The following is a 27,180-nucleotide window of genomic DNA, read 5'->3' as shown; positions in this document are numbered from 1 at the left end:
CGTAGGACGGTGCCGGTCCAATCTTGGAGAATAGCGCCTTCGCGACCAGGACCTGGAATGGCGCCTCGTCGACCTGGACCTGGAACGGTACCGGTGATCCCGGGACCGGGAACGGCTACGGCTGGTCGGCCTTGGGTAACGAGCCGCCAATGCTTCACGGTGCCGACTCGTGCTCGGTTGCTGAGTCGGTGCCGATCGTATGCTGAAGCCCGACTGCTGCGGTGCTTCTTGCGCCGGGGGCAACCGGGAGTCCACCGAGGCAGAGCTCGACCGGGACCGGTCCCTGGAACGGTGCCGAGACGGCAACCGTGAGGGGCGCACCATCGCCGGCTTGCCTCTGCGCGGCAGCATAGGCGGGGCGCCTTCAGCGCATACTGGGGCCTCAACGGACAAGGCGATGAGGTCCTTAGCTGCCTCAAACGTGTCCGGAGTGGAGGGCTGTTCCACAAGTTCCTCTAGCCCTTCATTGTCGCTCGACGCGCTCATCCCGGGGCTCGACGGGCCCTTCGGCGCCGGAGCCACTACCGGGGTCCTTGACGAGGCCGTGTCGGCCTTAGGGGCACTCGAGGTCTTTACCGGTGCCGCCTTCTTATGCGGGGAGCGACCGCGGGCCTTAGGCTGGCCCTTCACTTTCGCCGGCGAAGATGATCGGCGTCGTGCCCTTCCCCGCTGGGTCGGTGCCGCGGTCTTCGAGTGACCCGCTGGTGCCGGTTCCCGCACCGAAGCCGGTGCGCTCCGCACGGAGGCAGACGGTGCCGTCGAAGTGGAGGGCTGTAGCGCCGTCTCCATGAGCAGCTGCTTAAGGCGAAAGTCCCTCTCTTTTTTAGTTCTGGGCTTAAAAGCCTTGCAGATTTTGCAGCGCTCTTTCTGGTGAGCTTCCCCCAGGCAACGCAGACACGAAGCGTGGGGGTCGCTCAATGGCATAGGCCTGCGGCACGTGGCACAGGCCTTGAAACCCTGGGCGTGTGGCATACCCCACCACCCGGGGCCGGTGCCGAACAAACAACCCCAGCAGAAGCTTTAAGTACTCTAATGAGCCGTTAACTACTGAGTAAACTCTATCTTATAACTAACTGATAACTACTAGATAACTCTAATGACTATTGCTAAGGGACACTCTCAGACGAGAGACAGAGTTGTTCCAACGCCGCCACGGATGGTAAGAAGGAACTGGAGGGGTCGGGTCGGCAGGGATATATATACCCTGGAGGGGGGCGCCGCTCTGGCGGGAAGGTGGGGGCCCGCCGGGAGCCGCTAAGGGAAAAAGTTTCCGACGTCCGTGCACGCGGCGCGCGCACACCTAATGTGTAATGGACGTGAACAATCACTCGAAGAAGGAGGTTTGGTTTCTCCCTTTGGGATTAAACTCTTTTGATAGGTTGGGAATAGTTTTATTCCTTCTTCCCACCAAGACACAGAGGCGCTTGGAATGGCAGGTAGCAGAGAGTGCTAAATCTACTGCCTCCTTGATCTTTTCATTCAAGTATTCTCAACTGATTTTAATTCAATCCTAAATAAAAATGCTCCCACATTGAGAGAGCTTGATGCTGAGTTTGAGCCCAAGCCAAATTAAAACAAGCCCTTCCTGAATGGAATTTCTGGTGGAAAAGCTGATAGTCATTTAGCTATATCAACCATGCTACATTACGCCAACATTTCTGTGCTCCCCACCAGTTTTCTTGTTTCAAGTACCATAATCAACGAGAAAACATATCAATATAAACCACATTTCTAACAAAAAAGCAGATTCCTCAGAGCACAAACACCAAACCCATATTTCTGAATGCTGAGCCCTTATGCAGTGTGTGTAAGCATCCAGGCGTGAAGAATTTTAGGGTTAACCTCTAGAATATTGATGCTGAAGTAGTAATGGACAATTTGACAGCAAGCAGGAGCTTAATGCATGAATACAACATTTTTACAGCTAAGTGTATAAAGAACTGAGAAATGTAACACCGGAGAGTGGTATTACCTGTCCCTGAAGTGACCACAAACTGTTGTAGTCCCAGGTATACTTCCAAGTTATCCTGCAGAACTGGGAACTGAAAAGAAAAAAAAAAAAGGGACAACACAGAGGTGTGATTTTAATGTTAAGGCAGATAGACTTTTAATGCTTCTCCATTACAATTAATTTGGGCCAGAGGACAATTACTTCCCATTTTCTCCTCCTCTCCTCCCTCCCCCCCGCATATTTAGTCTCACAAAAGGCATTTGGAAGAAGGGATTGTAGGTTTTGGAGGATCTGATACCTTAAGCTTTTCTAGTCTAGACAGCTAGCATCAAAACCAGAAAGGTCCCTGTGTTAGTGAAATTCCTCAAGTAACAGCTGTCCTTTCCACATCAACACTGATCGTCAATGCAGACATGACTGGATACCTGAGAAGGGCAGTGATGGCGCAGCACAGGCTGTTACTAGTCATTATTGAAATACACACTCAGCCCCGCATGGGACCCAGCAGTGAACAGAAGGTGGGGCTGCCGATCAGGATTGAGGTGCACATGCAGGGATGGGTGTGGAAAACTTGCATTGCACCATCTCCATCAGTTTGTCATCTTTACAACTGTTAATAATGCCACCCCCAATATACTCCACTTAAAAAAAAAAAAAAAAAAAAGAGGTTGAGTCCAAGTGTTTTCAGTCCTTCCTTGATGTAGTATATGGGGAAAATGTTGCAGCCACTCTGCTAGCAAGCTGCTAACAGTAACACGAGTGGATGGATATCCTCAAAGAAAGGAACCAAGGGAAGGAACATCCTGTGTAAGAGGTTGTCTCCAAGGTCAGGTATTCAGAGCATTAAACTCCCCCATAACACAAAAGTCATTACCAATTACTAGGAACACTAACTTGCCAACAGGATGTGCCTACGTGAAGGAAGATGCTACACACAAAACACTGAGTGTAGGAAATATCTTGGCTAGTTCCCCAACCGACCATGTTACTCTAGCAGTGCATACTGTACGTCTGTTCACATTGCCAGTGGCTAAGTCAACCCTAGTGTATTCCTCTGGAACTCAAGATCTAGCTTTTTTTAACAGATAAATCAAGAAAAATAGGTCCCTTCCATCCCTTCTAACCTGGAATAATTCCCCTCTGATGCCTACAAGCAAGGACAGAGGTTTACCAACAAGAACTTTCTCCTGCTTTGAATACAGCCAAAAGCACGCATGGCTAAGGCTGCAAGTCTGTCACGGATTCTGTGATTTCTGGGACCTCTGTGACATCTGTAGCCGCTGGTGCGACTGACCCCAGGGCTATTCAAGCCAGCCACACTGGCCACTGCTGGGGCAGTCTCTGGCTACTGCACCACCCTCCCCTCCCCCCAGCGATGGTCCCAGGCCACCCCCTGCCCCAGAGCATCAGCGGTTCCCCGGTCCACCCCCCCCCCCCAGAACACCCCTGGTGCCCCACCTCCAGAGCACCTAAGATTTAGTCAGGGGGTATATAAGTCATAGACTGGTCTCGGGCCATTAATTTTTGTTAACTGCCCTTGACCTGTCCATGACTGTTACTAAAAAGTATCCATGACTAAATCTTAGCCTACGCATGGCTTATGCTAAAGTTTTAGCAGTTTAACTCTTGGGACTTTATTGGCTCTTTTCTTCCCTACAGAAACCTAGATATCTAGGTTCGGTTTCTCCCTTTGGGATTAAACTCTTTTGGTAGGTTGGGAATAGTTTTATTCCTTCTTCCCACCAAGACATAGAGGCGCTTGGAATGGCAGGTAGCAGAGAGTGCTAAATCTACTGCCTCCTTGATCTTTTCATTCAAGTATTCTCAACTGATTATAATTCAATCCTAAATAAAAATGCTCCCACATTGAGAGAGCTTGATGCTGAGTTTGAGCCCAAACCAAATTAAAACAAGCCCTTCCTGAATGGAGTTTCCGGTGGAAAAGCGGATATATATCTATCTATCTACTCTGTTGAAGTGTGGCCATTCACTCCCCAGCGCCAGGCACCACGTGCAGAACGTCCAGCAGATTAGAGACGGATTTACTGTGACTCAGTTTATTCTGGAGTCAATTTCACTTACTGATTTGTGGTCTAAAGGCTGGTCACATGTTACAAGCGCATTTCGCAAACTACTGTAACATGTGCATGAGACTCATTAAGTGTTTCTTGGGTTATCTAATGTCCTAGAATGAACTGAGCAGGACTCCAAGGAAAGATACCTAATACTGAAACAGGAGTTCATATGAAGGAACACAGCCACAGGGTTAGAATGTTCTTAAAAAGTCCAAGTAATATTAACAACACAGGGAAATGTTTTTTAAAACCATGTTTTCTTCACCAAATGCAGTTTGCTTTCTGCATTTCACTCTGCACTTACAGTGAAAGGGAGACCAAGCCCTTTCACTATTGTTTGTAGTAAGGTTCACTTGCTGACTCATGCATTAGCAACGGGCTGCAAACACTGCAGGGGAATGTTTCTATTCATACAAACAATTCTTCATTGGAATTAAACAGAAATCTTTCCATGACTTTTTAGCACTAATCTTAGAAATCTTAGATTTTTCACAAACATGCTTTTGGGACTTGACAATACTAATGTGTGTAACGGTAAGAGAAAGCAAGTGAGCTTCATTCTCTTCTCCCAAACAAGTTTTCTGCTTTTCAGGGAATGTGTTCCATGCCTTCAGGTACGTAGACAGCTCCATGACATACCACAGTAGAGTAATTACACATGCTCAGTGATCCTAGTGAATTCAGACACTTTTCTTCCCATCCAGAAGGAGCATTGAACAATACTAACTGTTACACTTCTGAACTCAATAGTTTCATGTCCCAAGATTAGCAGCTTGAGAACCACGCTAACTGCTTTTCTCCCACACAGCTACAAGAAAAGGCTATTTCACAGCACTGCCATCTTAATAAACGCCAAGATAGTGACATTGTCACAGATGAAGACAAATTTTCAGTAGGGCTGTCAAGCGATTTAAAGAATTAATTGTGGTTAATCACGTTGTTAAACAATAATGGAATACCATTTATTTAAGTATTTTTGGATGTTTTCTGCATTTTCAAATATATTGATTTCAGTTACAACACAGGATACTAAGTGTAAAGTGCTCACTTTATATTTATTTTTTATTACAAATATTTGCATTAAAAATCAAAAGAAATAGTATTTTTCAATTCACCTCATACAAGTATTGTAGTGCAATCTCATGAAAGTTGAACTTACAAATGTAGAATTATGTACAAAAAATAACTGCATTGAAAAATAAAAATGTAAAACTTTAGTGCCTACAAGTCCACTCAGTCCTATTTCAGCCAATCACTCAGACAAACAAACTTGGTTACAATTTGCAAGAGACAATGCTGCCCGCATCTTATTTACAATGTCACCTGAAAGTGAGAATAGGCATTTGCATGACACTGTTGTAGCTGGCATTGCGAGATATTTACATGCCAGATGCGCTAAAGATTCATATGTCCCTTCATCTTCAACCACCATTCCATAAGGCATCCATGCTGATGATGGGTTCTGCTCGATAACGATCCAAAGCAAAATGGACTGATACATGTTCATTTTCATCATCATGAGTCAGATGCCACCAGCAGAAGATTGATTTTTCTTTTTGGGGGTTCGAGTTCTGTAGTTTCCACATCTGTGTTTTGCTCTTTTAAGCATGAAAGCATGCTCCACACCTTGTCCCTCTCAGATTTTGGAAGGCACTTCAGATTCTTAAACCTTGGATTGAGTGCTGTAGCTATTTTTAGAAATCTCACATTGCGTTTTGTCAAATCTGCTCTGAAAGTGTTCTTAAAACAAACATGCTGGGTCATCATCAGAGACTGCTATAACATGAAATATATGGCAGAATGCGGGTAAAACAGAGCCGAAGACATACCGTTCTTACCCAAGGAGTTCAGTCACAAAATTAACCCATTTTTTAACGAGCATCATCAGCATGGAAGCATATCCTCTGGAGTGGTGGCCAAAGCATGATGGTGCATACGAATGTTTAGCATATCTGGTACATAAATACCTTGCAACACTGGCTACAAAAGTGCCATGCGAATGCCTGTTCTCACTTTCAAGTAACATTGTAAATAAGAAGCAGGCGGCATTATCTCCTGTAAATGTAAACAAACTTGTTTGTCTTAGCGATTGGCTGAACAAGTAGGAGGACTAAGTAGATTTGTAGGCTCTAAAGTTTTCACTTTTTTTTTTTAAGAGCCGTTATGTAACAAAAAAAATATCTACATTTGTAAGTTGCACTTTCATGAGGGGGGGGGAGGGATAGCTCAGTGGTTTGAGCATTGGCCTGCTAAACCCAGGGTTGTGAGTTCAATCCTTGAGGGGGCCACTTAGGGATCTGAGGCCAAAATCAGTACTTGGTCCTGCTAGCAAAGGCAGGGGGCTGGACTCGATGACCTTTCAAGGTCCCTTCCAGTTCTAGGAGATAGGATATCTCCATTAATTTGCCGTGGTTATAGGTAACCGTTATGCTCTTCTTGATACAGGAAAGAAGGAATCACTCCCTACAGTAAAGGAGGAGAAGCCTCATACCCCTAAGGCTGAAAAGTCTGCTGCCACCACTGCGAATAGGAAACGTAGGGTAGTGGTGGTCGGAGACTCTCTGCTGAGGGGGACGGAGGCGCCCATCTGTCGCCCTGACATTTCATCTCGGGAGGTATGCTGCCTGCCGGGGGCCGTATCCGAGACGTTACGGAGGCATTGTCGAGGATTATCCAGCCCTCTGACTACTACCCCATGCTACTCATCCATGTGGGCACAAATGATACTGCGCGGTGTGACACTGAGCGGATCAAGAGTGACTACAGGGCTCTGGGAGTACGGGTGAAGGAGTTTGGAGCGCAGGTGGTATTCTCTTCAATTCTTCCTGTCAAAGGTAGGGGCCCGGGCAGAGACAGATGCATCATGGAGGTGAATGCCTGGCTGCGAAGATGGTGTCGCCAGGAGGGCTTTGGCTTCCTAGACCACGGGATGCTATTCGAGGAAGGACTGCTAGGCAGAGATGGCGTTCACCTTTCGAGGAGAGGAAAGACCCTATTCGGACACAGACTGGCTAACCTAGTGAGGAGGGCTTTAAACTAGGTTCGACGGGGACAGGTGAGCAAAGCCCACAGGTAAGTGGGGAACATGGAGACCGGGGAGATGGGTCGGAAACAAGAGGGAGTGTGGGCTATATTGGCAGAGAGAAAGGAGAGTCAGGACAAAACTGGGAGGAAAGATCAAACCAGTATCTTAGATGCCTATATACAAATGCGAGAAGTATGGGGAATAAGCAGGAAGAACTGGAAGTGCTAATAAATAAATACAACTATGACATTGTTGGCATCACTGAAACTTGGTGGGATAATACACATGATTGGAATGTTGGTGTGGATGGGTACAGCTTGCTCAGGAAGGATAGACAGGGGAAAAAGGGAGGAGGTGTTGCCTTATATATTAAAAATGTACTCACTTGGACTGAGGTAGAGATGGACATAGGAGACGGAAGTGTTGAGAGTCTCTGGGTTAGGCTTAAAGGGGCAAAAAACAAGGGAGATGTCATGCTAGGAGTCTACTACAGGCCACCTAACCAGGTGGAAGAGGTGGATGAGGCTTTTTTCAAGCCCAAGATTTGGTGGTGATGGGGGACTTCAACTATCCGGATATATGTTGGGAAAATAACACAGCAGGGCACAGACTATCCAACAAATTCTTGGACTGCATTGGAGACAACTTTTTATTTCAGAAGGTTGAAAAAGCTACTAGGGGGGAAGCTGTTCTAGACTTGATTTTAACAAATAGGGAGGAACTCGTTGAGAATGTGAAAGTAGAAGGCAGCCTGGGTGAAAGTGATCATGAAATCATGGAGTTTGCAATTCTAAGGAAGGGTAGAAGGGAGAACAGCAAAATAGAGACAATGGATTTCAGGAAGGCAGATTTTGGGAAGCTCAGAGAGCTGATAGGTAAGATCCCATGGGAATCAAGACTGAGGGGAAAAACAACTGAGGAGAGTTGGCAGTTTTTCAAAGGGACACTATTAAGGGCCCAAAAGCAAGCTATTCCGCTGGTTAGGAAAGATAGAAAATGTGGCAAAAGACCACCTTGGCTAAACCACGAGATCTTGCACGATCTAAAAAATAAAAAGGAGTCATATAAAAAATGGAAACTGGGACAGATTACAAAGGATGAATATAGGCAAACAACACAGGAATGCAGGGGCAAGATTAGAAAGGCAAAGGCACAAAATGAGCTCAAACTAGCTACGGGAATAAAAGGAAACAAGAAGACTTTTTATCAATACATTAGAAGCAAGAGGAAGACCAAAGACAGGGTAGGCCCACTGCTTAGTGAAGAGGGAGAAACAGTAACAGGAAACTTGGAAATGGCAGAGATGCTTAATGACTTCTTTGTTTCGGTCTTCACCGAGAAGTCTGAAGGAATGCCTAACATAGTGAATACTAATGGGAAGGGGGTAGGTTTAGCAGATAAAATAAAAAAAGAACAAGTTAAAAATCACTTAGAAAAGTTAGATGCCTGCAAGTCACCCGGGCCTGATGAAATGCATCCTAGAATACTCAAGGAGCTAATAGAGGAGGTATCTGAGCCTCTAGCTATTATCTTTGGAAAGTCATGGGAGAGGGGAGAGATTCCAGAAGACTGGAAAAGGGCAAATATAGTGCCCATCTATAAAAAGGGAAATAAAAACAACCCAGGTAACTACAGACCAGTTAGTTTAACTTCTGTGCCAGGGAAGATAATGGAGCAAGTAATTAAGGAAATCATCTGCAAACACTTGGAAGGTGGTAAGGTGATAGGGAACAGCCAGCATGGATTTGTGAAGAACAAATCATGTCAAACCAATCTGATAGCTTTCTTTGATAGGATAACGAGCCTTGTGGATAAGGGTGAAGCGGTGGATGTGGTATACCTAGACTTTAGTAAGGCATTTGATACGGTCTCGCACGATATTCTTATCGATAAACTAGGCAAATACAAATTAGATGGGGCTACTATAAGGTGGGTGCATAACTGGCTGGATAACCGTACTCAGAGAGTTGTTATTAATGGTTCCCAATCCTGCTGGAAAGGCGTAACGAGTGGGGTACCGCAGGGGTCTGTTTTGGGACCGGCTCTGTTCAATATCTTCATCAACGACTTAGATATTGGCATAGAAAGTACGCTTATTAAGTTTGCGGATGATACCAAACTGGGAGGGATTGCAACTACTTTGGAGGACAGGGTCATAATTCAAAACGATCTGGACAAATTGGAGAAATGGTCTGAGTTAAACAGGATGAAGTTTAACAAAGACAAATGCAAAGTGCTCCACTTAGGAAGGAAAAATCAATTTCACACATACAGAATGGGAAAAGACTGTCTAGGAAGGAGTACGGCAGAAAGGGATCTAGGGGTTATAGTGGACCACAAGCTAAATATGAGTCAACAGTGTGATGCTGTTGCAAAAAAAGCAAACATGATTCTGGGATGCATTAACAGGTGTGTTGTGAGCAAGACACGAGAAGTCATTCTTCCACTCTACTCTGCTCTGGTTAGGCCTCAGCTGGAGTATTGTGTCCAGTTCTGGGCGCTGCATTTTAAAAAAGATGTGGAGAAATTGGAAAGGGTCCAAAGAAGAGCAACAAGAATGATTAAAGGTCTTGAGAACATGACCTATGAAGGAAGGCTGAAAGAACTGGGTTTGTTTAGTTTGGAAAAGAGAAGACAGAGGGGACATGATAGCAGTTTTCAGGTATCTAAAAGGGTGTCATAAGGAGGAGGGAGAGAACTTGTTCACCTTAGCCTCTAAGGATAGAACCAGAAACAATGGGTTTAAACTGCAGCAAGGGAGGTTTAGGTTGGACATTAGGAAAAAGTTCCTAACTGTCAGGGTGGTTAAACACTGGAATAAATTGCCTAGGGAGGTTGTGGAATCTCCATCTCTGGAGATATTTAAGAGTAGGTTAGATAAATGTCTATCAGGGATGGTCTAGACAGTATTTGGTCCTGCCATGCGGGCAGGGGACTGGACTCGATGACCTCTCGAGGTCCCTTCCAGTCCTATAATCTATGAATCTATGAATCTATGATAAAGAGACTGCACTACAGTACTTGTATGAGGTGAATTGAAAAATACTATTTCTTTTATCATTTTTACAGTGCAAATATTTGTAATAAAAATAATATAAAGTGAACACTGTACACTTTGTATTCTGTGTTGTTTTAGAAATAAATGTATTTGAAAATGTAGAAAAACATCCAAAATATTTAATAATTTCAATTGGTATTCTATTGTTTAACAGCGCGATTAATTTTTTTGAGTTAATCGTGTGAGAACTGCCAGCCCTAATTTTCAGTATTTTTTGCTTCTCCCTCCCTACGGTTTGCAGAGCCCTATCTCCCTACGATCTTCATCTATGGACTGCCGTGTATTTTAAGTTAACATTCCACCCTCCTTGGAACATCATCTCACCATTTGCCTTACGTGCAGTACCTTCGCCTTATGGAAAAGCCAAGATGAATATGCTGAAGGTCACAGCAGTGTGTGCAGCTCTGACCCTTCAGCATATTCATATGTTCTTCTGGGCTTTGAGAAGATTTCTACCTTATCTTGGGCGGCGTGCCAGAGCACACTTGTGCCTCACTCACTGAATGTACAGGGACATTCAGTGAGTGAGGCACAAAAGTGTGCTCTGGCACGCCCCCCAAGATATGGTAGAAAACTTCTCAAAGCCCAGAAGAAAATCTGAAGCCTTTTAAATTTATGGCCTTGACTTTACCAAGATTTGAATCCAAAAGCACATCCCTGTGCCTCTTCTCCGTAAGCATTGCACAGCAACCTTCTACCAGTGTTTGTACAACAAAACCTTGAGAGCAGAGCTCATGTCGTATGTTGCAAAGCTGCTTCATCTCAGCTTCTCAGCAGAATGACTACTTACTAGTGTAGAGAAGGCATGAGTCGGCAGGAGCTCCATGACTTTTGCCACTACTTCTAGGCTCTGGCGTAAGTACCGCTGCCACTCAGTCTGCTGCTGTGGGGAAAAAGACCAGGGTAATCACCTCTTATTTCCCTCCAAGCGGAAAGTGGAAAGAGCTGGCCTATATTTAACAAGCTGGTAGGCCGTAAGTACTGGAGAAATGACTAACCTGTACCTACCAGGGTTTGGCTTCTGTCTGAACATCTGAGAATTGAAACAATATATAGTTTATAGGAGTTTCTTACTTTGTCAGCAATCTGAGCTGGAGTTAAGATTTGCAAGCTTTCATTGACAAAGGCAGTTAACAATGCTAAGTAATTGTGCATCCATGTCATATCACTTTCTGGCCTTCTAGTAATTGTGGTGTCCTTTATTCTGTTTGTATGCTCTTATTCTGGAGCACATCAGTGTTATTCTAGAGCAAATTTTCAAACATTGTCTTCTATTTAAACATGCCCTCCCTTGATAAAAGGACCAATATCAAATAAGGGCTAAGTGTCATATGACAACAGTGTCCAAAATCAAAGAACCATTTTCTGCCTTGGTCTAAAAGAGGTTTTGTTTTTTTTTTTTTTAAACACACACACAGAGGAACTAAACCCAACTCCTACAAATAATGGTTATTGCAGAAGTATACACAAGATTATTTTGCTATAGAGAAACTGGACTGACTGTACACTCTCTCAGCCTGGTTTCCCTTTGTGACAAGCCCACAATTTGTTTTACTTTCACAGCCTCTTTCCCCAACCCAGCCATATCATTAAGGACTGGCTTACTCATCACTCTAAATCATCATCTAGACTCACTACAGCTACCATGTCACTTCGAGAAGAAATACCATATGCAAATGGAAAGAATAGAGTTCAAATGGCTCTTAAATTAAAGCTGATTTTTTTCTGCTTCATTTTATTTGCTGCACTATAATTGAAATTATCTGCCTCCACTGCACGCTAAAAAACAGAGTCAGGCAGGACAGCAACTCAAAGTCCATTAGTGAAAACATTTCATGCTTCTTTCAACCTCAAAACCCACACAGCACTGTATATTTTGCTTCATGCATGTAACACCTGCCTTCGAACTGAATATATTTCTGCACTTAAAATCTAGGTTCAGAGAGGCTAAGTGCGGAATCATAGCACTGCTGATCTCTTAATGCTCTTGATTTGGAATGGTGAGGATGCTGACAAGTTGCTTAGACACATGCATTATCCTGGCAGCATTGAAACTGTTAAGATACAAGAGATATCAGCAAGAGGTGAAAATTACTAGTGTGAAATAGTGGTCTAGCCTGTATGTTGAAAAAGTGACCAGATCCTGGCAGGAAGTTTCAGAGGTACTCAGTACAATCCAGCAGTTTAGTATCGAGGCATGCAGTTTTCCTACCAAGTCTCGGTTTCTTACATCGTCATCTAGAGTCTCGTCATCCAGCTCCTCCAACTGTGCCTGGTTGTACCTGAATTGTATTCGATTCAAAACCTCTGTCAGCAGCAGAACCAAGGCGTCTTCGTACCTGCCAGGAGTGAAAGAAGAAAAGCACAAGATTGAGGAAAGGGAGTTCTAGTAGAATACTCTTGCAAACCCTCACCCCCTTCCAGTGAGGAGCAGTGGTAGGTCCTGTATCAGCTTAGGGAAAACCTTTGCCTCTCAGGGCCTACAATGCTGCCTTACAGAATTGTTTGCTGGGGAGACATCAGACATTTACAGTTTAACACTGCTGTGGCTAACAGCTTTTCTAAGCTATAGTATGTGCCATATGATGATGCAGAGAAACTGCAACAAGAACTGATAACCTACTCAACTTTGAAAGTTAGATAGGAAACTAACAGCAATAGAGGGAGCTGAAGAGAAAGAAGATCTGGAAGATAGCGAAGCATGACTTTAAATGAATGGTCTCCATTTGAAAGAACTTGCTACTAATTACGTGGCTCCTGCTTGCTAGTAGCCATTTAACTGTGCCTCTTTCGAGGAGTGGACAGTGCTTTTAAATCATAGAAGATTAGGGTTGGAAGAGACCTCAGGAGGTCATCTAGTCCAACCCCCTGCTCAAAGCAGGACCAACTCCAACTAAATCATCCCAGCCAAGGCTTTGTAAAGCTGGGCCTTAAAAACCTCTAAGGATGGAGATTCCACCATCTTCCTAGGTAACCCATTCCAGTGCTTCACCACCACTAGTGAAATAGTGTTTCCTAATATCCAACCTAGACCTGCAAAGATGGGTTATAACCAATGGTCAAGTTCTGCTTCTTGCTGCTAAAAAGCCTAGCAGAGATGCCAACCACAGTTATCAAAATCCTATAATACGGATAGGCAAACAATTAAATAACTTCAAAACTGCAACACCACTTGCTCTGACCACCACATTATTCTGATTAACCTTTGTCCAAGGGAGAGACCAACTTGTAAATGGGCGGGGTGGGAAAACCAATCCTCAAGTCTTAACTATACAGCAAAGGTTCAGATAGATAGCAAGATTGTGGGCAGGTAGTAATGGTTTAAACTAGAAGGTCATCCCCAGAGAACTTATGTCTTCCAGTGCCTTCATGTGGTTTAGGCTAAGATTTTCAAAAACCTAAGTGCCTATCTTTAGGCATCTAAATAAGTGGCATGATTTTCTTAAGTGCTTAGTGCCTTGTAGCTCCCACTGACGTCGTACTTGTTTTGCTGTTTTGAAGTTGACCCGTTATTGTGCAAGAAAGTCATGATAATTCTTTCACACCTACAGCCAGCATCAGATTTTATTTACTCTCAAGATATCTGCAATGTAGCATACAAAAGTCAAAAATGTTTTTTCCCCCACAATCAACTACGAGTAATGCCAAATTGCAAAATCAACACAGAACAGCCCTGGGCTGGAACACAGCCAGCAGCCACCAGTGGTGACACAGGACTGTCAAGTTGCTCTGGAGACCCAATGTTTCCTACCATCCTTTTAGAAAACAACTGCTCTGAAGAATGTCCCAGGTCATGCCTTTCTCCAGGAAAGAGCAGGCTGGAAAACTAGGAATTTCTCTATACTAGTAACAAGAAGAATCAGAGCATGGTGCAATGTAAGGGACAGTCCAATCAGCTGTGCCCCTAACTGAGCAGTCAGATGCTTTCAATGAAGGGTTGCTATACTATCGGCGTGTTACTGAAAAGATGATGTAAACGTGGATTTGGTAATTTGTATGCTACGCTATTGGTTTAAATGTAAAATTCATAAACCACAGGGAACAGGAAGTTTCACACGCTATTCCTGTGGTGTAACCACACCTACATCATCAAATTAAGACATATAAACACTTCTACAACAGTCTGCATGTTTGATATAGCCATAGAAGCTTTAGCTAAAAACAGGCACCTTTACAGAAAGAGCAATACAAGTTTAGGCAGCTCATAGAATATCTTTCTTTGAAAATCAGAAATGCGATCTTCAACAAAAGAAGCTAATATTACTCTGATTTTTTCCTATATCACAAAAAATGAATATATAACTAGGTAAGGTATGTGCCCACGATCACTGTGGGAAAAGAGGGAGAAGAGGAGTGACCAGTGAGAATTCGGCATAATTGTGTGCAGCTTGGTGAACAGTTTATTGAGACTGGCAAGTTCTCACATCTGAACTCATCTGAAAAATCCAATAAAGCAACTCCCAGCATTGAACAGACAAGGGCTGGCTGGGTTAGCTAGTTTTGCACTTGTTCCTATCAGAATGTCTTTTTTGGCAACACATCAGTTATTTATATTTAGCATGTTCACTGGGAAAGGAAGGGTTTTCTTGTAGTCAGCACAAACCACGACATGTAATGGAGAGTTTTAAATCTGCCTACTTTGAATACAGGTCTCCCTTGTCCTCATGCTAAGTAGTTTTAAGCCATTGGTGGAGATACTTGCCCAGAGCTGCCAAGATGGTGGTAGCAAAGGGATCTATGGAACAGGGGCTGAACCATCTGCTTTAAACATAAGCAGACAAGCAGACAAAGAGGAGAAACTGCTAACTTTAGCTTACCTGATACATTGTGTTATAGAGGTTCAATTCCCTTACACCAATGGCGCTATTAAGTCATTTCTCTTAATAGAGAACATTCACCAGGTAACTTTGTTTTTAAAATCCATAAACCATAAAACTTGCTAATTCATTAATGGTAACTATCATTCACTAGCTATATTCTTGGTCTACTATGTGTCTCAAAACTAGGAATATGACTGAGCTCCTTTTTGACTTTTTGTTAGAAAATGTTATAATCACATATTGTAATCAACAAATTTTTGTTTTTTCTGGTTTCTATGGTCATGCATATGTATTATAACAGACCCAGACCAGTGGGGTACAGGAGGGCAAATATACTGGTCACTGGATGAGTAGTTTTCTGTTCCCTGAGTGACCAGAGCAGGGGCTGCACTAGAGTAATCAGGAACTTGCTAGAACCAGTTAAGGCAGGCAGGCTAATTAGGACACCTGGAGCCAATTAAGAAGAAGCTTCTAGAATCAATTAAGGCAGGCTAATCAGGGCACTTGGGTTTTAAAAAGGAGCTCACTTCAGTTTGTGGTGCGAGTGTGAGGAGCTGGGAGTAAGAGGCGCAAGGAGCTGAGAGTGAGAGGGTGTGCTGCTGGAGGACTGAGGAGCACAAGCGTTATCAGACACCAGGAGGAAGGTCCTGTGGTGAGAATAAGGAAGGTGTTTGGAGGAGGCCATGGGGAAGTAGCCCAGGGAGTTGTAGCTGTCATGCAGCTGTTACAGGAGGCACTATAGACAGCTGCAGTCCACAGGGCCCTGGACTGGAACCCGAAGTAGAGGGCGGGCCCGGATTCCCCCCCAATCTCCTAATTGACCTGGACTGTGGGTTCTTCCAGAGGGGAAGGTCTCTGGGCTGTTCCCCAACCCACATGGTGAATCTCTGAGGCAAGAAAATCCGCCAATAAGAGCAGGACCCACCAAGATAGAGGAGGAAGTTTGGCACACTGGTGTTAGGAATAGCATCTTGGGGTGCACAGCGCGGCAGAAGGAGGGTGATTTAAAAAAAAAAAAAACACACAACAACAACAAAAAGGGAGAGGGTTTATTTTTTTCCCCACCATAATGGATGACGTAGTGCGGGCACTGATACAAGGCGGCCCAGCAGGAGGCTACCCGTGTCCAGGCAGCCGCCCAACAGGAGGCAGTGCGGCTGCAGCAAGAGACTAATCGCCTGCTGATGGACCAGGCTGCTCAAGACCAAGCTATGTTGCGGGAACTGGTAAACCAGGTAAAGTCCCTTACAGAGCTGAATCGCGGCCATGATGGGACGTGGCTCATTCGAGCCAGCCATTGGCTGCAGAAAATGACACGGGAGGATGATGTAGAGACATACCTTCTGGCCTTTGAGAGGACAGCCCTATGGGAGGCCTGCCCTCGAGATCAGTGGTCTGGCATCCTTACCCCATTCCTGTGTGGGGAGGCCCAGAAGGCCTACCATGATTTGCCTGAAGAGGATGCGGCAGACTACCCCCTGCTGAAAGCAGAGATCCTGGCCAGATCTGGGGTAACGACAGCAGTGCGGGCCCAGCAGTATCAGAGTTGGAGGTATCAAGACAACAAAACCCTGTGGTCCCAATTGTATGACCTCATCCATCTTGCACAAAAGTGGTTGCAAACAGAGTCCCGGAGTGCGGAAGAGATACTAGCGGTTCTGGTCATCGACCGATACATGAGGGGACTACCACCAGACCTTTGTGCCTGGGTAAGCCAGAACGAACCCTCCACCTATGATGAGGTTGTCGCTCTGGTAGAGAGGCAAAGGACAGCGAGGGAGCTGACCCGACCAGTTAAGGAAGAGGCACCCTGGGTTAAACTAGTAGCACCAAGCCCTAAAGTTCGGGTGACTGGGCAACCAGGAGGGCCCAGGTGGAAAAAGAGAGAGAGGCTGAAGGCCCATCAGAGGCCACAAAGAGTCAGAGCACTGAGGGAGAAGAGGATCGTGACGTTAGACTGCCCAAACCAAAAGACCGGGGAATGCCTAGGGCTCCATACAGATGTTATGCCTGCGGGGACATATAGCTGCACAGTGTCCCAATGCTGAGGAGCCTATGCAGTGTAACCTGGGGAACTGGGCAGATCCATGCTCCCTAATCCACCTTATGTGGGGTTAGTGAGACGCCCACATGTATATCAGACCAGTGAAACTAAATGGAGTAGGGACCACAGAACTGGTTGATTCGGGGAGTGCTATCACGCTTATCTCAGGGAAGCTCCTGAAGCGTAGTCAACTGCTGCAGGCTAAACGTACGGGGATAACATGTGTCCATGGGACAGTTAGTTACTACCCCACCATCCCAGTAAAAATAGAGATCCAAGGGAACACTACTGAGGTAGCAGCAGGTGTAGTCCCTAAACTCCCATACCTGGTGCTCATAGGGAGGGACTTCCCAGGGTTTGGAAACTTACTCCCAGTAGGGGGATTGGAGAAAGATGGGGACCCTAAAATTGGTGAGGCATCCACAGCAGACTGTCAACCCCCAATCTTCTCTGAAATATCCCCAGATTTGTTCTCCACTCCCAGATAGGGTAGAAAGACAAAAAGAAAGAAGGACAGCTAAGGCCTTGGGAACCCAAATACTGACCCAAAGCCAGAGGGTCGTTCTTGTAGGTAGGCAGGCCCGCGCAGCTGAAAAGGAGGCTACGCAGGAGGGAGAAGCACCTGAGTCTGACCCCCACCCTAACGCTTCTGAACCAGTAGAGGCAACAGAGACTGGGCCCCTAGATCTTGGGCAGATTAGCCCCGGGAGAGGAAATTTTGGATGGGACCAGGCAGAAGACCCAAGGTATGACAACATTAGGAAGGAGGTGACTGAAATAGATGGGGTCCCCGTGGAAGGGAAAACTCAGAGACCAGGACCCTACTTCATAATGAAGAAGGATCTCTTATACCGGGTTGCATCAGTACAGGGGCAGAAGGTACAGCAGATCCTAGTACCTCAAAAACACCAGAACGCTGTATTAAGTCTGGCTCATAGTTATCTTTTTGGGGAGCATTTGGGGGTAGAGAAGACCCTGGCACGAGTCCGACGACGGTTCTTCCGGCCCGGAGTACATGAAGAAGTGCGGAGGTACTGTGCCTCCTGCCCGGAGTGTCAGCTGCACAGTCCCCGTCCCCACTTGAGGGCACCTTTAGTACCCCTTCCTATCATAGAGGTCCCCTTCGAGCGAATAGCCAGGGACCTAGTGGGACCCCTGGAGAAGACGGCTCGGGGCCACCAATATATACTTGTTGTTTTGGACTATGCTACTCGCTACCCAGAAGCCGTCCCTCTGTGGAACACGGCCTCTAAAACTATAGCCAAAGAGCTGGTGGGGATCTTTGCCCAAATGGGGCTACCGAAGGAGATATTAACCAAGGAACCCCATTTATGTCGAAGCTAATGAAGGACCTCTGTACGCTGCTCCATATACATACCCTGAGAACTTCGGTCTACCATCCGCAGATTGATGGGTTGGTAGAAAGATTTAACTGAACCCTCAAGGCTATGATAAGGAAGGTGGTAAGTCGGGACGGGAAGGATTGGGACACCCTACTACCCTATCTTATGTTCGCTATTCGGGAGGTACCATAGGCCTCAACTGGGTTTTCCCCTTTCGAGTTATTAAAGGGGCATCACCCCCGTGGCATGCTAGATATCGCCAAAGAGATCTGGGAAGAGGAACCCAATGAGGGGAGAAATATAATAGAGCATGTAATGCAGATGCTAGACCGGATAGCCTGGGTTAGCCCTATTGTACGGGAACATTTGGAGAAGGTACAGGAGGCCCAGCAAACCCATTACAATCGCCAGGCAAAAGTGCGATAGTTCCAACCAGGGGATTGGGTTATGGTGTTGGTACCCACGGCAGAAAGCAAGCTTCTGGCCCAACGGCAGGGGCCCTATGAGGTGGTTGAACCTGTGGGGGAAGTAACCTACAAGGTGCGGCAGCCAGGACGCAGAAAACAAGAACAGATTTATCACGTTAACCTTCTGAAACCCTGGCATGCACAAGAGGCATGCACAACGGTCCAAAAAGACCCAACCCAGGAAAACAAGCCTTCCAAACAGGTGAGAGGGTCTCCCGATTTAACACCAGACCAGAAGAATGAGATGTCTGAGATGATCTTCCGGAACCAAGATGTGTTCTCGACAAAACCGGGTCGAACAACCGAGACATATCACCACATCGTCACGAACCCTGGGGCCAGAGTAACAATGAGGCCCTATTGGGTGCCAGCGGCAAAGAGGGAGGAAATAAAAGCAGAAGTAAAAAAAGATGCTGGAGTTGGGGATCATCGAAGAATCCCACAGTCAGTGGTCCAGCCCAATCGTGCTGATGCCCAAACCTGATGGCACCTCAAGATTTTGCAACGACTTCCGGCGACTACACGAAGTATCCCAGTTCAACGCGTACCCCATACCTCGCATAGATGAGCTAGTGGACCATCTGGGTAATGCCTGGTACTTGACTACCCTAGACTTGACAAAGGGGTACTGGCAGATTCTCCTTGCAGAAGATGCAAAGGAAAAGACTGCGTTCTCTACACCAGAGGGTCTTTTTCAATATACTGTTCTCCCTTTTGGACTACATGGGGCCCCAGCTACCTTCCAGTGCCTCATGGACAAGCTATTACACCCGCATAACAATTATGCTGCTGCCTACTTGGACGATGTGGTCATTCATACCCCAGACTGGGACACCCACCTGGAGAAGGTGGAGGCAGTCCTCGATACCTTCAGGCGAGCTGGCCTTACAGCAAACCCTGCCAAGTGCGCTGTAGGGTTTACAGAGGCCAAATATCTTGGCTACATTGTGGGAAAAGGTCTGGTAAAACCCCAAGTGAACAAGTTAGAGCCATCCAAAATTGGCCCCGACCAAGTCGCAAGAAACAAGTCCGGGCGTTCCTAGGTGTGGTGGGGTATTACCAATGATTTATCCCCCACTTTGCCACAAGGGCAAGCCCCCTGACAGACCTAGTGAAAGCCCGTGGACCTGATCTGGTGAGATGGTCTGACGCAGCAGAAGAAGCATTCACAGACCTACGGACTGCCCTCTGCAGTAACCCCACACTGATAGCCCCTGATTTCACCAAGGAGTTTATCCTGCAGATGGATGCATCGGAAGTAGGGTTGGGGGCCGTTCTATCACAGATGGTCGGGGAGGAGGAACACCCAATTCTATACCTCAGTCGGAAACTCCTTCCAAGGGAACAAAAATATGCAGTGGGGGAGAGAGAATGCCTCGCTGTAAAATGGGCCATGGAAACATTGCGCTACTACCTGCTCAGGCGCAGATTTGTCCTCGTGACCGACCATGCCCCTCTTCAATGGATGCAGCGGAACAAGGAGAAGAACACAAAGGTGACCAGATGGTTCTTATCCCTCCAACCTTTCCAGTTCCGTGTGCAACACAGAGCAGGGAGCCGTCATGGCAATGCTGATGGTTTGTCACGTGTGCACTGTCTGGCGTCTCAAGCTGCCCAACCCCTTGGCGTTGAGCAGGGGAGAGGGATATGTGACAGACCCAGACCAGTGGGGTACAGGAGTCTGGTAGAGGGCAAATATACTGGTCACTGGATGAGTAGTTTTCTGTTCCCTGAGTGACCAGAGCAGAGGCTGCACTAGAGTTATCAGGAACTGGGGGGAGGGATAGCTCAGTGGTTTGAGCATTGGCTTGCTAAACCCAGGGTTGTGAGTTCAATCCTTGAGGGGGCCACTGAGGGATCTGGGGCAAAATCAGTACTTGGTCCTGCTAGTGAAGGCAGGGGGCTGGACTCGATGACCTTTCGGGGTCCCTTCCAGTTCTAGGAGATAGGATATCTCCATTTAAAAAAAAAAAAAAAAAAAAAAAAAAACCTGCTAGAACCAGTTAAGGAAGGCAGGCAGGCTAATTAGGACACCTGGAGCCAATTAAGAAGAAGCTTCTAGAATCAATTAAGGCCAGCTAATCAGGGCACCTGGGTTTTAAAAAGGAGCTCACTTCAGTTTGTGGTGCGAGGCGCGAGGAGCTGGGAGTGAGAGTCGCGAGGAGCTGGGAGTGAGAGGGTGTGCTGCTGGAGGACTGAGGAGCACAAGCGTTATCAGACACCAGGAGGAAGGTCCTGTGGTGAGAATAAGGAAGGTGTTTGGAGGAGGCCATGGGGAAGTAGCCCAGGGAGTTGTAGCTGTCATGCAGCTGTTACAGGAGGCACTATAGACAGCTGCAGTCCACAGGGCCCTGGGCTGGAACCCGGAGTAGAGGGCGGGCCCAGGTTCCCCCCAAATCTCCCAATTGACCTGGATTGTGGGTTCTTCCAGAGGGGAAGGTCTCTGGGCTGTTCCCCAACCCACATGGTGGAATCTCTGAGGCAAGAAAATCCGCCAATAAGCACAGGACCCACCAAGATAGAGGAGGAACTTTGTCACACTATATTAAGTCATTCAACAAACATATTATGTATTTTTAACCTTATTTTAACCTGATCTGAAAACAGTCTTCAAAATCACATTTTTAATAGCCACTTTATTATAGTATCAGAGGGGTAGCTGTGTTAGTCTGAATCTGTAAAAAGCAACAGAGGGTCCTGTGGCACCTTTAAGACTAACAGAAGTATTGGGAGCATAAGCTTTCGTGGGTAAGAACCTCACTTCTTCAGATGTAAGTATCCTGGACAACGATCCCTCACTTTCACAGACCTTGGGAGGCAGGCCAGTCCTCGCCCACAGACAACCCGCCAACCTCAAGCATATTTTCACCAGCAACCACGCACCGCACCATAACCAACCCATGCAACAAACCTCGATGCCAACTCTGCCCACATATCAACACCATCACAGGACCTAACCAGATCAGCTACAACATCACCGGCTCATTCACCTGCACGTCCACCAATGTTATAAATGCCAGCAATGCCCCTCTGCTATGTACATTGGCCAAATTGGACAGTCATTACGCAGATAAATGGACACAAGTCAGATATCAGGAATGGCAATATACAAAAACGTGTAGGAGAACACTTCAACCTCCCTGGCCACACAATAGCAGATGTTAAGGTAGCCATCTTACAGCAAAAAAACTTCAGGACCAGACTCCAAAGAGAAACTGCTGAGCTCCAGTTCATTTGCAAATTTGACACCATCAGATCAGGATTAAACAAAGACTGTGAATGGCTTTCCAACTACAGAAGCAGTTTCTCCTCCCTTGGTGTTCAGACCTCAACTGCTAGCAGAGCACCTCACCCTCCCTGATTGAACTAACCTCGTTATCTCCATACTGATTTATACCTGCCTCTGTAGATTTCCATTACTTGCATCTGAAGAAGTGAGGTTCTTACCCACGAAAGCTTATACTCCCAATATTTCTGTTAGTCTTAAAGGTGCCACAGGACCCTCTGTTGCACTTTAATATATTTAAGTGAGCCTATAATAAGTCAAGGATCCCACTAAAAGAAATCATCTGGACACCAAACATCTGTCAACTGTTTGATAGTGAATGATGTTCACTGCCTCATACTTCAACAGCAGCACCATACAGTGGTGGTAACATTCTCACCACGAAGCATTTTAGACAATGGAAGTTCAGTGTTTTCTGTACTTCCACCCAACTTTCGCTTGAATGAAAATACAACTGAGAAACAATGCCCCTCAGGGTCAGATGTTCAGAGTCTCATTGCCTGAATAGTCTGACCACAAAGGTTTTGAGTCAGGATCACTTTTGAAGAACTTAAAGCTGTAAGTGACTGGGCAACAAAACGGCAGATGAAATTCAACATTGATAAATGCAAAGTAATGCACATTGGAAAACATAATCCCAATTATACGTATAAAATGATGGGGTCTAAATTACCCACCCATGAAATAGATCTTGGAGTCATTGTGGATAATTCTCTGAAAACATCCACTCCATGTGCAGCAACAGTCAAAAAAGTGAACAGAATGTTGGGAATCATTAGGAAAGGGATAGGTAATAAGACAGAAAATATCACATTGCCTCTATATAAATCCATGGTACGCACACATCTTGAATATTGTGTGCAGAACTGGTCACCCCATCTCAAACTAGATATATTGGAGTTGGAAAAGGTACAGAAAAGGGCAACAAAAATTATTAAGGGTATGGAACAGCTGCCATATGAGGAGAGATTAATAAAACTGGGACTTTTCATCTTGGAAAAAAGACGAATAAGAGGGGATATGATAGAGGTCTATAAAATCATGACTAGTGGGGACAAAGTAAATAAGGAAGAAGCGTTATTTACTCCTTCTCATAACACAAGAACTGGGGGTCACCAAATGAAATTATCAGGCAGCAGATATAGAACAAACAAAAGGAAATATTTCTTCACCAAACACATAGTCAACCTGCGGAGCTCTTTGCCAGAGGATGTTGTGAAGGCGAAGACTATAACAGGGTTCAAAAAAGAACTAGATAAGTTCATGGAGGATAGGTTCATCAATTGCTATTAGCCAGGATGGCCAGGGATGCAAAACCATGCTCTGAAGCCTTTGTTTGCCAGAAGTTGGGAATGGGCGACAAGGGATGGATCACTTGATTACTATTCTGTTCCTTCCCTCTGAAGCACCTGGCATTGGCCACTATTGGAAGACAGAATACTGGGCTAGATGGACCATTGGTCTGACCCAGTATGGCCATTCTTATGTTCAATCATGTGCTGCATCAAGTGTGAGCTGTTTTTAATCTATCTTTTAATGGTTCCCATTGCCGTAATATCCAAGCACCTCAATCTTTAAAATATTAACCCTCAACACCCCATGAGGCAGGAAGTGCTATTATTCCCATTTTACTGATGGGGAAACTAAGGCACAGAGGGACAAAGTGACTTGCCCAGGGTCACATAAGGAGTCTGTGGTACTTGGCCCCAAAGTTCTCAAGTCCTAGTCGGTACCCTAACCAGCGGACCATCTTTCTTCCCTATAGTCATATTACATAAAGCAAAAATACAGTTTATACACAAAATGCAGTTTGATTAAACAGATTTATTATTTTTGTGCACAAATTAATGTTTTTCCTAAAGTGCGACACTGCATAAAGACACTGGAGTGCAATATTTCCAAGCTTCAGAATTCATATTGCATTCTTAGTAGTCAAACTGGTAAATATTAAAGTCCCAACAAAAACCAGGAATTATGTCTAACATGCTATTGTTAGATACCTAACCAACACAGCAAGATGTCATCCAGGTATCAACACATACAATTCAGACAACCCAGTATTCTATAATGCAACGTTGCCAGGCTAGGGTATGGTTTTATTCTCTGAAGTATCAGTTCTTGCCTCTTTACTTTAATGCAGAGGTGGGCAAATTATGGCCCACGGGTACATCCAGCCCACAGGACCGTCCTGCCCAGCCCCCGAGCTCCTGGCCTGGGAGGCTAGCCCTGGCCCCTCCCCCGCTGTTCCCCCTCCCCTGCAGCCTCAGCTCTCTCGCTCTGCCACCGGCGCAATGCTCTGGGCGGCAGGGCTGTGAGCTCCTGTGGCAGCGCAGCTGCAGAGCCAGGCCTGACCCAGTCTCTATGCTGCGCGGTGGCCCAGCTCTAGCCGGACGGTGCGGCTGTAGTGCCGCCAGCCACCGGGGCTCCAGGCAGCATGGTAAGGGGGCAGGGAGGGTTGGATAGAGGGCAGGAGAATTCAGGGTGGTGGGCGGGGATACGGGTCAGGGCGGTCGTGGGGGGAAGCAGGGGGTTGAATGGGGGGAGAGAGAGAGACAGTCAGGAAGCGGGGGGGGGGGGAGTTGGATGGGGCGGCAGGGGGCAGTCAGGGTACAGGGAGAAGGGGTGGTTGGATGGGGCAGGGGTCCGGGGGAGGGCGCGTCAGGAATGAGAGGAGGGGTTGGATGGGGCGGCAGGGAGCGGTGGATGGGGGCAGGGGTCCTGGAGGGAGGAGGGGGGCAGCCATCAGGGAACAGGGAGGGTTGGATGGGGCAGGAGGCAGATAAAAGAGGTGGGAGCCGGGCCACGACCCCCTCCCCTAACCGGCTCTCCATACAATTTACGAAACCCGATGCGGCCCTCAGGTCAAAAAAAGTTTGCCTGCCCCTGCTTTAGTGTCAGGTCTTGAACTGCACAAGCACGTAGAACCTATCACCCCCAAACTATATTTTGTTACAATAGCTTCTGCAGGTAAAATAATTAGGAAATACAAGACAGGCTTGCCCTTAGTGTGATGACTCAGGCATAACCAGCAGGCAAGCGTGAGCTCCACACAGACAAAGCTATTTTTACGCAGTATCTTTGAAGCTCTTTTTTGTTAACAGTTGCTGGCATTGCTTACCTGTTGAATACTGCTTCTTTGTCTGCTAGACGACTTTTAATTTTACTAGTAAGATAGTCCAAGAAGAGTGTCCAAATGTCTAAGCAAGAAAAGTAACCTTCATGGGTAGGCTGAAATACACAAAACCCCATATTAAACATCATGAACTGCAGTAAAATATAGATTATATGTAGCCAGAATTTGAGTTGGTGCGAAACTTTCAAGAATGGAAGGACACTTCCATTAAGTGATGCAGATTTGCTTTAGTTAGGAATTTTCCGTGTCACTTGGAAAAACCCTACTTGCCTGAACTGTCAAAAGGGGGGTGAGGTCTGAGTTTAGGACTGGGAGCCAAGACCTCCCAGGCTCTAGTCCAGCTTCTGACTGACTCCTCCTGTGACCTTGAACTAGGCAAGTATCTTTCCTTTTGCAGTTCCCTCCCATGTCACAACATATGAATAATTACAAGTGCAAATAAGGTTGTAAGTTTAATTGAATGGTGTGAAAGCAGTTAATCTTGTAGCAGGTTTAAGGTGACACTCTAGGTCACGGTATTGGAGGGTGGGGATGGGGAGAGATAAAAATCATCCCCCACCAAGCCTGAGAGAAGCTGTAAAAACAACAGTTTCAGAAGTGACAAAAAAGCCATCCCCCAGCATAGATGTGTGGGGGTTATACAGAGACTTTTCAAAAAAGTTTCTCCAAACCCAATTAAAACAGCAACAAAGATAAAAGCCAGCCAAGTCATTCATGCAAGATAACTAGATCTGATCGTTTTTCAACTATTTGGGGCCAGGAGCAAGATTTCTTGCGTGTTATGCTATTAGAAAGTGCATGAAGGCTTCCAAGAAGTCCCAAGGTGTTAAGCCAGTATAAATCTGTATAACATGTTCAGTTGCTAAAAAGGCATGAAACTGAAGTTTTAGTGGGCTGCCTTTGAGCTATCAGACCTATTGGGAAATAAGCTATCCTTTACCCATATCATACATGGTTAGGACATACAAAGAAGGATGGACTAAGATCAAAGCAGTGTCAGTGCTGTACCTGATGAAAGGTGTATTTGAACAAAAGAGCCAAAAATTCAACCACTGGGAACTGAGAGTATGATTCAATCCTCCTTAGGTGGACGCTCACAAAGAGACGCAGAAAATCTGTAAACTTCTCAATGTAGCTAGAGGAAAAAGGAGAGAAAACAATTGATAAAACATGAAGGAAGCCATGGGGGAAAAACAATTTCATTGAAATAGTGAAAAAGTCACTCAAAGCCCTTTCATTAAATAAAAACGACATTTAATAGCCAGTAGTACAATTAAAATATAAAGCCCTGCAACAATTACCTACAGGACGGGCAACCCTTCATTCCATTAACACCTGAAACACAGCAGAAAAGACAGTCTAGTCAAAAGCAACTTTAGTGTTCAGATAAAACAATATGAATTAAATAAGGCCTTCAGATAAGCAACCCCCTTAGTGCTACAAATATTTAGCAGTAAGACCCATCATAGCTGAATGGATATGGATGGGGTTAGTCAACAGAATGTAGCACTTGGGGAGATACTGTTGAATGGGATAAACACAGATATTGGGAATTGATTTTCTGGTATTAAAAACAAACCAACGGCAACACCCATGTCATGGAGATAAATAGGACGTACTCCGGGAACTGGGGAAATATAACCCAGTAATTCCTGCATCAAGTCCAAGAGCTTGTGATTGAACTAGACCATCTCTTTTACAAAGAGAGGCAGTCTTGATTTAAACACGCCTTGTCAGTTTTCCCCCAGATCTAGGATTAGTCAGTTCCATGATTAAGACTGTGTCTTTCTGATGCTACAGTATATGAAGTGAAGGGCCCAAAAAGGAACCTACCACCAAAATTTAGACACACTTTCATGGCAGAATAAGTAGTTAAAGCTTCAAGAAAGCATTGCTAAAACAAATTATAAACTGCAGTGTGGGCTGTTACTGTGGAGTGAACATGCACTGTGCAATATGGAGCTTTACCAGAGTTTAG

At 45.7% G+C, this 27,180-nt stretch overlaps 1 protein-coding gene across 2 annotated transcripts in view; it reads right to left on the bottom strand.

The window, feature by feature from the left end:
• XPO6 (exportin 6) overlaps positions 1-27,180 on the bottom strand; it is a 114,155-nt gene that overhangs the window by 30,723 nt on the left and 56,252 nt on the right. Inside the window, exons 8-12 of one of the 2 annotated variants that reach the window (XM_034782905.1) lie at positions 26,211-26,337; positions 25,188-25,297; positions 12,340-12,448; positions 10,900-10,992; positions 1,973-2,042 (exon numbers count right to left, since the gene is read on the bottom strand). In XM_034782905.1, coding sequence (XP_034638796.1) covers positions 1,973-2,042; positions 10,900-10,992; positions 12,340-12,448; positions 25,188-25,297; positions 26,211-26,337 — 509 coding nt within the window. The remainder of the gene's footprint in view (positions 1-1,972; positions 2,043-10,899; positions 10,993-12,339; positions 12,449-25,187; positions 25,298-26,210; positions 26,338-27,180) is intronic. The other variant, XM_034782906.1, reaches the window with a different exon arrangement.

The sequence above is a fragment of the Trachemys scripta genome, chromosome 10 (assembly GCF_013100865.1).
Source record: "Trachemys scripta elegans isolate TJP31775 chromosome 10, CAS_Tse_1.0, whole genome shotgun sequence".
NCBI lineage: Eukaryota > Metazoa > Chordata > Testudines > Emydidae > Trachemys > Trachemys scripta.
Note: the sequence above shows the minus strand (reverse complement) of the source record. Positions and strands in the feature narration are given on the sequence as shown.